The sequence below is a fragment of the Vulpes vulpes genome, chromosome 15 (genome assembly GCF_048418805.1).
Source record: "Vulpes vulpes isolate BD-2025 chromosome 15, VulVul3, whole genome shotgun sequence".
Classification (NCBI taxonomy): Eukaryota; Metazoa; Chordata; class Mammalia; order Carnivora; family Canidae; genus Vulpes; species Vulpes vulpes.
In genome coordinates, this window is record NC_132794.1 from 89,119,362 (window position 1) to 89,134,488 (window position 15,127).

The 15,127-nt window shown below is 40.0% G+C and overlaps 1 protein-coding gene across 4 annotated transcripts in view; it reads right to left on the reverse strand.

The window, feature by feature from the left end:
• Nucleotides 1-15,127, reverse strand: part of HPSE2 (heparanase 2 (inactive)) — a 635,705-nt gene that overhangs the window by 133,788 nt on the left and 486,790 nt on the right. For all 4 annotated transcript variants that reach the window (XR_011997530.1, XM_025991733.2, XM_072739739.1 and 1 more), the window contains one exon: nt 4,831-4,937. Coding sequence is in view for 3 of the 4 variants with exons in the window: in XM_025991733.2 (XP_025847518.1) it covers nt 4,831-4,937 (107 nt within the window). In the remaining variant the exon portion in view is untranslated. The remainder of the gene's footprint in view (nt 1-4,830; nt 4,938-15,127) is intronic.

The following is a 15,127-nucleotide window of genomic DNA, read 5'->3' on the forward strand; positions in this document are numbered from 1 at the left end:
TACACTCTCCATCATTCAAACTTCCGTGCTTGCACCCTGTCAATGTATATGTACCTTTCATGTGACTCTAACTCACATATTCCTATGACCTATGCAAGAAAGGTCCAGCCATTTACATCCCTCATATATCACTGTCAGCAGTCAATGCAATAATAATTTCCTTGGCACTGTAATTAACAATGCAGAACTTCAACTATGCTACACATCATAATGGAGGACCTGCATTGCTCACACATTATCACATACTCCACTATGCCAAATACCCACTTTCCAGGGTGTGCAATCCTTCCAAAATACTTCCTTCTTGGTTCTTCCAACACCCACTGCTAACTCTGCCTTTATTATTTATGCATTCAATCCATTCACTCATTCACTCATTCATTTAATTTTCTCTTTGTATTCCTACTTCTGAAACTTTGGGAAATTTCTAATTGTAATAATACATAATATATAATAATAAATGTGACTGAGAGCTTCAGTCTTAAATAGTATAAAAGATAAGGCATTCACAATCTTTCCTGAGTGTACATGTGAGTCCTCATCTGTACTTCTTTTCCCTTCTCTCACCCTAAACTCCATTTCCTAGCTCTAAGCCACATATAACTACTCGAGGCTACCCAAACTCACCATGCTTTTGCATATTCACCTAAGTATTCATGCGTTTTTTAACTTCTGCTTAGAATTCCCTTCCCCTTCCTCTAACCCACCTCATCTGGCAAATTTCTTGCCATCTATTCATCTTCAAGTCAAGTGTCATCTTCTAAATCCTGCTAGCCCAGCCAACAGTAGTACCTTCCTCCTCTGTACCTTCACAGAACTCATTTACACCCTCTGCCAGCCTTACTTCTCTGCTGTCCCCAGTTGGTTAGGAGCTCACTGAGAACAGACACAATGTTTTAGTTTTGTACCCAAACATCTATATCAGTTCCCAGCACACTGTAGGTGCTTCAGACTCTATGTTAGATTGATCTGGATAAAATTAGATTCAAGGAACTTTGAGAATCACTATTCAGCATCCTAAGAACAAATTATGCATAGCCATGATTTTCCGAATTTGAAACCATATGGAACTCCAAACCAGTGATTTGTAGAATTAAACTTTTTCTTTACTGGAATAAAGAGCATTGCTAATTTCTATATTATAAATGAATATTATTAACAATCTTTTTCACATCAACAATTATATTAAAACTAAAAAATATTTACTGACAATTAGATTATAGAAACAAAACAAAGCAAAATGTAAAAACAAAAGTTTTAAATAAAAAAAGAAAATCTGACAATTATATAACAGAACTTTTGTTGTTGTTGTTGTTGTTCAGACTGCAACATTGCAACCTAGGAACTAAAATTACTTTTGGAATACCACATGGCTAAGCTACTTGCCTTTATTATTTTTATTAATTTACCAACCCCGTGAAATCAGGATAGCTGATTTAGTTTTTCCTTTAACCACAGAGACACAGTATAAAATATCCTGGGGTAGAACTATAACATGAATTCTGAGTTGATGCACTAAATCAATGGTCTCTCCACCAATGTAGCACTATTCAATAGGGTCTATATGGGGTGCCTGGGTGGCTCAGTGGTTTAGCATCTGCCTTTGGCACAGAATCCTGGAGTCCTGAGATCAAGTCCTACATCAGGCTCCCCACAGGGAGCTGCTTCTCCCTCTGCCTATGTCTCTGCCTCTCTCTGTGTGTCTCTCATGAATAAATAAATAAAATCTTTTAAAAACTAGGATCTATATCTAGCAAGTATTTATCTATAAAAACAAGTATGTCTTATTCACCCTTCTATACCTACACTTGCTGAATGAAGAAACAAAATGATGAGTAAATACATAATCACATCCAGCAGCAGCAGCTGAATATCCATACAGGACTGTATTTTGGTATTTAAAATATCCCATTTGCCATTCATTCATCACTCATTCAACAACACTAATTAGTCAGCTGTAAATGCCAGGCCTTGTTTTTCAGTATTGAGGAGATATAAAAATGCTTCTCAGTATTGAGGATAGATATACAAATGACATGTGAGTCATTTGTAAAGCACTGTGTACGTAAATACCTGTACTCATCTATAGGAATGGTATCAAATTTCTACTTATGATCTCTGTAGACCTTATAACAGTGATCCAAAAAGAATATATACTCAACAAATAATATGTTAACTCATAAATCTGGAGGGTTTTTTCCTGCTACTATAGGGAGTTTTTGAAGGAACTCTAATGTGAGAGGGAAAAATATGTACCCTCCTTTCTAAACCCACATCCTACATGCACATCTGGGATCTAGAGCATTCAAAATGACTATGACCAGAATCCCTGCTTCCCCATGCTTTTCAGAGTGGAACAGTTAGAGGAAGTTGTCTTCCTCTTCCTCTTGTAAATAATAAGCTCTCTCAGAGGGGGAAATAAATGATGTTTCAAGTGTCCCTTTCATGCATAAGCAGTGAAAAGTCGCAAGACAACTGATACATCCCACCAAGGATGCTACTGCAGCCAGTAGTTTCCATTCCACAAAAATGTATTGACTATTGGCTGGGTGGCAGACACTACTGATACTGGAGACACAGCAGTATGCCAAGGGTATATCTGTAGTGCATCAGAGAGTCTCAAAGCCCTGCCTGGAATCAGAAAATTCTGATTCTTGCATGAATGTGCAAGTGTCCTAGTAGGCTCATCATTATACCATGTATTGAAAAAAAGCCTGAAGATGCCTTCTTTCCAAGAAGTCGTACTAGTTTTCTGGAGCTTCTTAGAGTGCTTTATTTCTCCCCCCTAGAAAGCAATTTATGCTCTCTGGAGAACTAGACTCAAAGGACACTTTGCTGGGTGCTGCCAGCAGAGGGGAGAGCAAATGGGTGATAAAGAGGTAAGAGAGAAGACCAGGAGCCCAGTGAGCTAGTTCTCATCTGATCTGTGTCCACCACACATCAGATACCTAGTCTACAACCCAACCCTGAACAGCTAGGTTAATCTAGGTTTACAAAGTCACTGATCCATGGATATTTGGCTAGTGCTCGTGAAAAGGCAGGTTTCTTTCCAGCTCCCTCTATGAAGGGCTGTAGTGTTTCTCAATTCACATCATTCTCTGAAGGGAGGAATGCTCATGAAAACACTCAGAACAATGGTGCTGCTCATTGTCTCAGCAGCAGAGTCTGTCTCTGACAGCTGAGCAACAGCCATTCCTCTGCTGGTTCTGAGAGGCCTCTGCCACTAGCTTTTCGCCCTTGCTCCACAGCTCACAGTAAAACCTGGTGAGGACTGTATTTTTGAAAGAAGACTCTCAGAACCACTGTATCAAATGCTGATTCATCCCATTTCATCCACTTGAACCATGCTCATGGAACAACTGCTCTGTTTCACTCAAGGCTAGGTGCTGAGAACACGGGCATGGAAGACCCAACGTATATTGATATTCTTTTGACTTATTATCTTCATCTGCATGTTCCAGGATTCCATCTGCAGAAACAATCTGCTTGACTGCCCTGATTTGTCCTCTACAAATGTATTCAAGAAGCTGCCTTAATGGAAGGAAACTTCATGTGTATAATTACAAACAGCTGTTAGTAAGGAAACACAAAGCTGAGGGCAGAGCTCAGTTCTTAGGAGGACCTTCCCTAGGCAAAAGTCAGGGCCACAGGACCAGAGTGGCACAGGACCAGGTCACTTGGTTAGTCTATGGTCCTGAGAGGTTTGTCCCTGCCACATAATGCTGGCTGGCCAAGTGGAGTCCTTTATGCTTCTGGCATAAGTCATTGTCCAGATAACTGCAGAAGCCTTCAAATCCATTGTCCTATCTCCTGCCTCTCCACATTCTTGTGCATACTATTCCCAAAGCCAATGTGTAAACACAAGTCAGATGGTGTTTCTCTCTTCCACCAAAGTCTTCAGTGGCTTGCCACTGAGTGTAGAACAAGGCCTCATGACTGGTGGAGAAGCACCCTGCCCCCCACCTCATTGCAGCCCTCACTACATCCCTGCAGCTCTTGAGGCTTTTATCACATGACTTATTTCCCCTCCCTGTGCTTCTGCCCATAATGTTCCTTCTGCCTCTCATGCTCTCCTCCACCATCACCACCATTTTCTACCTATAGAAATTAATTTTTCTATGTTCCCCTCAAATGCTGCTTCCTCCATGAAGCCCTTCCTGATTCTCCCAGTCAGAGAAATTCCTGATCTCTTTGCCTATCACTTCTTTTCTTGAACAGACCATGTGAAGCACAAAGAAAGATGGTCTAAGGTAGTGATAAAGTGGCTAGACCATGAAGCAGACTGCCTGGGCTTGAGTCCAAGCTCTCATACCCATCTCATTGGGTGGTTGTAAAATAATAGTATCCATATCACTGGTTGTTGAATTATTAGATATAGGGAGAGTACTTCAGAAGCATGTGGCACATACAGTTAAAATTGTTATTATTATGGCAGTAATCTCCTATACCTTTTCTTATCTCCTGTCTCTGTTCCTCCAATCTTACTCTTACCTATCTCCTAGAACTATGGTGAAAACTGGATGAGAAATTATATGTTGTCTGCACTATGAACTATAGATATTAAATAAAAGTCTTATGACTGTCATGGTCACTACTACTACTCTTATTACTACTATCTTTGCTCTGATGTCTGTTGTGTCATCTTAGTGTCTAGAGAAGTCACTCATCACTGTTGGTTGAATGGGTTACAGCCATTCACAAAGGAACAGATAAGGAACTTTTAATGGGAAATGAACCTCCCCCCTCCAGGAGGCAGAATAATGAGCAGTACCACTTCACTATCCTTCTTTCTACCAAGTCCCTGGGAGTGAAACTGCACATGTTACTCACAAGAATCCTGCAGCATAGGAATCTGATAGATTGTTTGTGCCTCCAGCTGAGGTGGTCACCACACCTTCAAGCCAAATCTTCTTTCCTGGGGTGTATGTATTAACCACCTGTTCATACAACAAAAGCAGAAGGGGATAAGAAATTGTTAAAAGTTGTTCTCAAAGAGAAGGAAGACATATTTCTTGAGGGAGTTCTGCTGATACCCTGCTCCCAGGTGGGTAGTCACAGTCTGTGTTTCTTCATGATGATTCACCCCACACAGTGAGCTGGCATGTGTGCAAATGAGTGTGCGCGCACAGGCATTAACACACACACACACAGGCATTAACATTGACGTATATCTATTCAAAAAATGACCCTTTTTCCCTAAGTAAACCCAAGTGAAAATATGACAATGAGAACAAGTGCATCTTCTAGGACCTAAGCTGACTGCAATACCCTTCACTGGAAAGTATAAATCATATGATGTTTCCATATTAACAAGTATCGAGAAGGAAATTTTCTTAATACTCTGTTATGGCACATACTAGGATGAGTCTACTGACCACGCATCAGAAGTCATAAATCATGAGGGCAGAGGTCAATATTTGGGAGAAATATAGTATAATCACCAGGGCATGTATGTATATTACAACCACATTTTAAAAATAACTGCAGTAAGTACTAAAAAAAACCCACTGATCCACAGGTGAAAGATCCTACCTCAGGAGCTTTTCCAGCAGAGGAAAAGCTTCTTGTTAGTTTTGAAATGGCCCAGTCTCTGGTCTTCAAGTTGGAGATGGGCAGACTATCCAGACTAGGGCCCAGATCTCCTAGACAGCAGTGTGTCAATACTTAGGGATAATGTTGTACTCTGGATAGCCCCTGGAAGCAGAGCCTGAGACAAAGGCTTATCTAAAGGTAGTTCATTTGGGAAGTAATAACAGGGAGCTGGAATGAGGAACTAGAGGTCTAAATCAGGGTAAAGGCAAAACCAGTACCCGGATGTGTTTTCAAGTTGGCAACCACTATTGGAAACTTGTACCCAACCTCACAGGAAATTTGTTAAGAGTCTTATGAACTACGTCTCATAACTTCTCCCAAGGGAATTCAAGAAGAAGCATATTTATCCCTTGGCTCCTACCCTTGAAAAGGTCAAGAATGGTCTTGGGGCTGAACCCCTGCCCCTCCCCATTGCCCCACTTAATTCTGTAGGCATGGGTGTTGAGCAGGTTCCCCAAGTTCTGTATCTCTGCCTTGGTGAAGTCCCAGAGCAAGAAATAAGAAGTGAGGTTGTACCGCATCACATGAGCACCAAGCTGGTGACAGCCTGTGCACCTGCCCACCTCTGGGCCCTGCAGCAATAGTCAGTACAGGAGGTAGGGCTGAGAGTATGCCAGTCATGCACAAGAGGAGCTGTATAAAGACAATAGTGTATTTGAATCCTCTGGCTTCTAAGGAGTCAAGTATGAGGATGTTCACTATGTTCTTGTTTGAGACAGGTTTCTGTTGCTAAAGGAATGGAAAAGTAAAAAGTATTGGATACATACCATAAAACACGCAGCAGTTAGAGTAAGAGAGTCAATGTAAATCCAGCAACATGAATTAGCTTTAAAGATTTAGTGGGGAGTTAAAAAAATAGCAACAGAATGAGATTTATGTCACAATATTATTTATGTAATTACTCATTCACATCTAATAACACTAACTAGTTTATAAAGACACATGTCTCTTAAGGATATGTATCAAACGCAGAAAGAGGCATGTATAAAAGAGAGGTAGATGTCAGCAGAGATTAGAGATCAAGGTGAAAATTAAAACAAAAGCAGGGCTCTGCATGAACTGATGATAGTTTGCTGTCTTTGAGAAGCATGATTTTAATTTAATTCTCTGCATCTCAGATCCCTAAAAAGAAAAAAATAATGTGAGTTGCAGCATAAATGCTAGAACTTGCCATTTACCAAATCCAGAGGCAGGCATCAGCAAACAATCATATTCCTCTTTTCATCCTTCCCTAAGTATAACTGCTTGTACTCTTCCCCCATCTACGAGAGTATTTGCATTATTCGAGACCTGTTTTAGAATCAGGGTTGGCAAAGTGCTTGACTCTTTCAGAAGTAAGTTGTAAAAATATTTCACAAATTTGAGTTGGAAGAAAGGATTGTGATCAAGAATGGAAGAAAGATCCTGAGAATTAAAAGTGGAGGTCAAATTACAATGTTATTAAAAATTAAATAAGAATGCCCCCTTTGTACTCAGAAAATGAAGAGTCACTGAGGACACCACAAGGTAGTTCTCTCTCCCTTCTCCATACGGTTTATGGTGCCCACTTCCCTTTGGAAGGATAGGATGACTAAGAAAATGAGAAAAACACCTTAAATGATCAAAAGACAGAGCTGTATGGGAAACTGGACTGCACTGATGGCTCCCTTCAAAATGTAGTGCTACAAAAACTCTGTGCTCATGATAAACTGTGGGCTTCCTTTATGGTTAACTGGAGTAGAGGAACATATTTCTGTTTTTCTTTTTTGCCTTTGGCTTCCAGGATATTCAGAGTTTAATTTTTGCTCAAAGACAGATATTAAAATAAGGCAGTTAGAGAAAAGGGCTTAAGCAAAACAAAAAGGTAAAATTACAGCATGATGAACCTTGAAGTCATTAAGCTAAGTGAAAGAAGCCAGACACAAAAGGCCACATGTTGTATGATTCTGTTACGTGAAATGTCCAGAGCAGGCAAGTCTGCAGAGACAGAAAGTAGATTAGTGGTTTCCAAGAGCTGGAGAAGGGGAGGGGGAATGTAGGGGAGCTGGGGGAGGGGAGAATGACTGCAAACAGATATGAGGTTTCTCTTAAGGGTGATCAACATGTTCTAAAATTAAATAGATAGCTTCACAATTCTGTAAATACCTTAAAAACTATAGGATTCCACACTTTTAAAGGGTACGCACAATTTCAGGGTATGTGAATTTTATCTCCAAAAATAAAACTCTATGTGTGCATGTATGTGGTGTCACTAGCAAAAGGAGAGGTAGCATCTAATAGGCAGATAACTACAGTGGAAACAGTAATGTACCCTGGAAGTTCTGGATTCTGGCACACACTGGCTGTGACATTTTGGGCTTGTTATTATCTTGAACTTTCTTCATCTACATGCAAAGCCATGAATTGAGAATAGATGAAAACTAAGCTCCTTCTAAAATATAAAATGTTAAAATGTATTAGCATTTTGTGATATTAATACCAACCTCCTTCGCTCCTACTTCTCAACAGTCAAGAGTATCTCTGATTATGGAAGTTAAAATTACATAAACAACAAATATGAGAGATAGAAAAAAGAGTCAAGCTAGAGGTAAATAGTGAGAGGGATAGAAAAAGCCATTGGAGTAGATGAAATTACCTAAGGAGAATATCTAAAAATGAGTCTAGCAAGGGGCTAAGGGTTTCCATCACAAAACATTAAGGTATTATCAAATGCATTTATTCATTCACTCAAGCAATACTTACATACCTGCTATATGCCAAATGGATTCTAGGGGTAGAAATACAGCAGCGAGTTAAACAGAACACGGCTCTGGTCTCTTTGGCTTATATTTTAGTTAAGGGGAAAAATATTAACAATAAAAAGTGAACAAGGAAAAGAAATTTAGAAATAATAAGAGCTAGGAAGAAAATGAAACAGAATAATCTGATAGAAAGTGACTTGGCAGGAGGGGTGGGGGTAGATACTTTAGTTATGCTCAGGTCACCCCTCGAAAGGTGGTATCTGAGCCTAGACTTGAGTGAAGAGGGAGCACAGAAAAAGGACAAGATATACAGACAGGTTTGAAGAACCAAGAGAAGACCATCTGGAGTATAGTAAGGGAATGTGGAATATGTGGCATTTAAGAAACAAAACAAATGAGCAAAGGAAAAAGAAAAAGAGAGAGAGGCAAGCCAGGAAACAGACTCTTGACTATAGAGAAAAAAACTGATGGTTACCAGAGGGGAGGTGGGTGGGGGCATACGGGAAATAGAGGATGGGATTAAAGAGCACACTTATCATTATGAAAATAAAATAAAACAAAATAGGAAAAAAAAAGGTCAGAGAAGAAAGGATGGATGTTTCTTATGCTGAGAGTGATGGAAAGCTATTGGAGGTATTTATACAAGAAAGTAATATGAAGTGATTTATGACAAGATTTCATATTATGAGATCATATATACATAAAAAATAAAACTGAAGTGACAGACATGTTGAAGTTCTGTTATTTCTGTGATCACTGCGAGCTTCAATTTCCTCATCCATGAGCTGGAATAATACTTGGCAAAGTTGTGTCAAGGATCCTGACTACTAGTCAAATGATAAATTAGGCCAATCACAGGAAGATCCTGAGAGCTACAGAAAGTGGCATAGACATAGCAGATGAACATTTATGTGGGTCCACCTAAGGTGATGCATGAATTCAAATGAACTAATGCTAAATAGACTGATAATTCATAGTTATAGTTTGGTGGTAGGATTCTGAACTATCATTTATGACCCAACAAAGGAGTCCAGGAATCTATGGACTACTCTCAGAAACTCTGAACTATTAGTTCTTATTTATTATTGTATTTACTAAAAGTCCCTCCCTGTGAAGGCAGGGATCCTATATCATTTGTATCATTTGTATGTACTTCCTAGCAGAGTGCCCAGCACAGAGTGAGTGTTTAATTGGGGGCTGTGGTGCTCTAATTGCACAAAGAAGTCAATATGATTCCAAACCTGACCATGTACAAGCTCACAGGAAACTGCCACTCTTTAAAGAAGTTATATGACCTAACACAGGGCAACTGAACTGGGCTAAGAACTGGAAGCAGTACCTTGAATACAAAAACAACTTTGTAGATCAGGAAAAATAAAAGCATGCCATGAAAACTTACAATGGCACTAAAGATCTAGGTAGGACCAATACATGTCAATTTGCTAAAGCTCAGGATATGAGGCCTGGGGTCTCCTCTCTCTTGACTTTTGAAAGATGGAAATTTCAGAGAAGGAAAGGGAATTATGCCTTGATTACCAGGTAATTTATATACAGAATCCAACAATCCCAGAAGTGGTAAAGGCAAATCACCATCTAATGAGATTTGGAGACCAGAGGATTTTATGATGTATTGAGCTTATTATAAAGTTCTGATATTGAAGATAAGGAGACAATCATGTTCCTACCACCTATCCTGTGAGGACATTTGTCATAAGTATTTAATCAGAAGGTGGCATCAATTTGTATAAGATGGTTATATTCCAAAAGGAGTTGAAAGTCTAGCTCTTTTTTTTTTAAATTTATGATAGTCACACACACACACACACACACAGAGACATAGGCAGAGGGAGAAGCAGGCTCCATGCACCGGGAGCCCGATGTGGGATTCAATCCCGGGTCTCCAGGATCGGGCCCTGGGCCAAAGGCAGGCGCTAAACCACTGCGCCACCCAGGGATCCCAAGTCTAGCTCTTTTAAATGAGGACTTGAATCCAGAAAATGGTTGGATTCATAGAATACTGTATGCATAAGACTTTGCAGGGACATAGACACCATATAAATAGAAGTTCATCTGAATTCTCTTCTGTCTCACAGGGGGATTTGTAAGTACATGATTTGCAAGATGCTATTATTGGTGAGGTAGCCTGAAGTAGTGGCTAGGGGAATGGGCTTTGCACACAGATTGCCTGTGTTTGAATCCTGATTCTATTGTTTACTTATTGTGTGACTTCTCTGTGCTTTACTTTCCTCCGTTGTAAAATCAGAATAGTAATAATATCCACCTCGGAACATTTTATATTTAAATGATCAAATATTTGTAAAGCCCTGGGAAAGGTATCTGGCTTATTGGTAAGTTCCTAAAATCAGCCAAATGTTAACCTAGACCATGCTACTTGTCTAAAGCACATTGAGTTGGATTTGGATCAATCTAACATTAGAGTTGGTTGCTTTTCTTTCGGACATGTTTGTGGAGGTAGATAATAGCCCAGATGTATATTAACTAGCAGGGAAAGGTCTGCTTAAAATTTAAAACACACATGGATGGGATCCCTGGGTGGCGCAGCGGTTTGGCGCCTGCCTTTGGCCCAGGGCGCGATCCGGGAGACCCTGGATCGAATCCCACGTCGGGCTCCCGGTGCATGGAGCCTGCTTCTCCCTCTGCCTGTGTCTCTGCTTCTCTCTCTCTCTCTCTCTGTGACTATCATAAATAAATAAAAAATTAAAACAAAAAAATAAAAAAAAATAATAATAAATGTTTAAAACACACATGGATAATTCACATTAACATAATTAGCATTTAGAGTAGCTCATTTATCAATCCTCAGCACAGGAGTAATTCCCGTCCTTTTCTAGACAAGCCAGGTGAACAAAAAATATGGTGAGATAGGACTTTTATGTACAACCAAAACCAGCTTTATGAGATGTTCTGCAAGGGATAGTTTCCTAGAAAGTATTAATACTAAAGGCTCTGGCAGTAGTTGGTACAAATCAACAAGGAGTTTCTGAGCGTTTGCTGTTTGGGACATGGTGAGAGGTTTGATGAGTTGTGTGTCTACCATGAGCAGAAAAGACCATCATGGTGACATGTTGGGGATGTCCTGAGGCTGGGGCTGATTGGGACTGGGGAAGAAATCAGCATGGGCAGAAGAGGAGAGAAAAAAATCAGGAAAAGCAGATGGAACCAGCTGCAAAATTCCCTTAGAAAGTGAAACTCTAAGAAACTGAGGGCTATAGTTCAACACTGTGGTTTTCTGAGTAAATATGATTCTCCCTGTGCTGGAAGAGAGAAAATTGCAGGACTGGAAAGAACAAAGGTACAGTTCCTGGTGAGAAATGATGTGCCAGTGAAGGTCCTTTTAAAGAACATGTTGCCTGGGGAGAGAGAAGAAATCTAAGCACTGAGATTACTAGGGTGAGGATATAGAAGGGCTAGGTGACTGGCTCCCTTTCAAGGGTTCTGTTGTCCCACAAGATTTCAGCCCTTGGGCTCACGTGGACAAGGGAAGTAGTAAGGAACCCACAGAACAGCTCAACAAGTGGCCAGTGGCTGCTCAGACTACTTGGCCCTGCTGGGGGCAGGCTGATGTAAAAGGAAGCCTCCAACTCCCTTTTCTCCCATCTCGGGGGTTGAGGACATCAGGATTGTTCCATGTGTCTGTGTTGAGAGAGCAGGGGTGAGACAGAAGAGAGAATGAGGAAAAACAGCTCTGATTTTACTTTATTTTATTTTTTAAAGTTTTCTTTTCCTTGCCACTGTGAAATTTTTTTGGCATAGAATAAGAAAACAAAAAAGAAAATAACCATTTTGTGGCACATTTTCAAATCTGGGCTTCCTTTTCCTGTTTCTCCAAAACTGTGACCTAAGTCTTTCGAAGACTCCTGAGAGCCTGGTTTTAGCCACTGGCTGTGCAAGAGATGGTAGCCTTGTAGCAGTAGACATGTTGTTTATGGTTATCCAAACCCAACACCTTCCTTAATGAGAAAGGAAGCAATAAAACAGGAATAGTGGACAGGCCAGCTGGGCTAATCAGCCCTGGCAGGAGGCCCAACTTCCAAAAGAACCTGGAGTCCATTAATTCCAGCATCTCATCTACTTGGAAATCAACCTTCCTCATGACTTCGGGAAGAGCAGTAGCTTTCTGAGTAACCAGAACTGGTCCCCTGATCACCTGTTAGAGAAAGGCAAATAGCTTCAGGAAGCTTCTTAAACCTCGCCTATGCACAGGGCTCTTCTCCAGGGTGCCCCTGCCTCTTTGTTTCTTATTGTATTTACTAGAGGTCCAGGTCAGAGTTCAGTAATGTTCTGTGTTTCTGTCCATCCTTCTTATGTATTTTTGACTCTAGCCTACCTACTATATTAGAAGAGGAAGGGGTAATTCCATTTTGCCACCTCCTACCTCACTGAGTCCTGGATCTTATCATTCCTCCCTTGGTCTCCCACCTCTGATCTCTTCATCCATAAATTCATCCTTCATGCTGCCATTTGTTAACTTGCCAGGTCCCTCCTCAGCTTCAGAACCTTCACTGGCTCCCCATTACTGGCAGAGGCACTCAATCACGTGCTCACAGAGGTCTGTGCTGTTAACTGGGATATGTGCTATGATCATATTGAAAGCAGTGGTCTAAGGAATGATTTACTTAAAAAAAGAAAAAAAAATGGATCCTAAGATGTTACAATAACATTCTTTTAATTCACCAAATTATGAAATGTTTCCCTAATTGGGAAAAAAGGCTAAGGAGTCAGTAAATACACACAATCCCTAGTCTGTTTTACTGATTTGTTCATGGGAGTATGTTAGATGTGGTGGAATGACGATGAGAACCACCAGCCCTCAGAATACATGCCAGCTGCCTTCATTTAACTTGGTATCTTAGATCTTTCACAAGGACCCCTGAGCAGCCTCTTCTTCCTCCCTCCCCACAAGACCTATGGTTCACCACACAGAGTGGACTTACTATTTTCCAACTATAGACCTTCCTTTAGGTTTTAACTGATTGCCTCCCCTCCTACCCACGCCTTATCCACATTGTCTGATTTTTTTTTCTGGCTTATTTAAAATGTTATCTCCTCTGTGAAACTTTCCTCAAATCTTTAGAAAATTAATTCATCTCTCCTCTGGGTTCCAAAGTTCTTCAAACTTATCTCTGACCTTGACCTTATTAAACTAAATTGTAATTTTCTGCTTGCCTATCTATCTGTCTTCCATGCTATACTATAAATAGCTTGAGAATGCCACATTTTTTTCTCTTTTTACCTGCCTTGTAGAAATATCTAAGAATCTGACATGTCACTTGACAGTTACTTTGCTTATTAAATATTTGTTAATAAATGAGGGGGATGATATTTTACTGATGAAAAGGCCGAGTTTCAGTAAAGATAACTAATAACCTCAAAACCATAAGAGCAAATACCAAATTGTTACAATTCCAGTTCAGGGTTCAATCTACTTTCTAATCGAATTTTCTCATTTGAAGAGACCTAGAAGCTTCTGGGTGACTAACCTGCCTCCGTATTTAGTATGTCCTTCTCAGGTTAGACAAACTGGGCTATTCTGAGCTCAGCCATTCTAATATCTCATCACATTCTTCCTGATTTATTTCTTCTGTCTGATGTACTTCCTGTCAGTTTCATTAGTTTTTTTTTTTCTGTATAATTTCTTTTTATCATCTCCCTATTCCGGAATGCCATATTTACCCATTTTCTTTTGGTATCAGATCAATTTTTAATTTGTGGTTTCTGTTTCTGTGACATTTTTAGGATTTAAAATTGCATTCTATTCTTGTTATCTCCAACCACAGAAAAGCAGCTGTATGTAATTGCAACAAACATAAAATTAAAATAAGAGCATACACTAAAAAGATAAAGTCATAGGGGAGGCAAGGAAAGTGTTAGCATATGCAAGAAGATGAAGTAGATTTCACAGAATCCCAAAGCAAAGACTATGTTCAAGGATAAGTGCTAGTAGAGGGAGAGACTGGACACAAAAGAATGACTCTTCCTTCCCAGTTCTTTTCCATGAAGAACCAATCCCCAGGCTTAACTGGACAGTCTCCCCACTGACAAGTTATAGGCTTTATCAGCCTCAGAAATAATTTCCTCTCACTCAGGACAAACCCTATAATCCTCCCACTTCCATGTGGAAAATTGGAAGGTCACCCAAGTTGCCTCTTCCTCCTGAAGGAGCTTTTGCCCCAAACCACAATTTATTCCCAGGGCCATTTCTCTAAGTGTCCATAGGCAGCACATATCCTCATATTGTCATTGTCTTGCACATAGCTAGACTTCACTGTGCATTGACCAAAAGCCTGTGCACATGAGATATAAGAATGTAGCCCAGTGAATGGATGCAAATCACTCCCTGAAAAGCCCTGTCCTCTTCCGGTGTCTAATACTGTGCTAATATTAGACATTACCCAACATTGGGGTATACGGCTTTCTTTTAATTCATCTAGGGCACCCACCCCAGATGATATGAACTGATCATGGGGTCAAATTGATGTTCTTTCACCATGGACATTCAATATTCTTTAAAAGTCTTCCTTATTTTCAGTGATTAGGAATATAGATATTATATGGGCTATAAAACAAATGGCTAATAAGTATGGCAGATGCAGAAGAGTGTATGGGGTGAGAGTGTGGGCTCTGGAGTTCAGTGGGTCTGGAATTCTGATTTTACCTACTGGTGGCCTTGAGCAAATAACTGGTTTCTTCAATGCGTTAGCAAAATCTGATGCACTCAATAAATGGCATTTGTAACCTAAAAGATAATATGGTTACTATATTTCTGTAAGTTAATGATGCATTTTCCACATTTT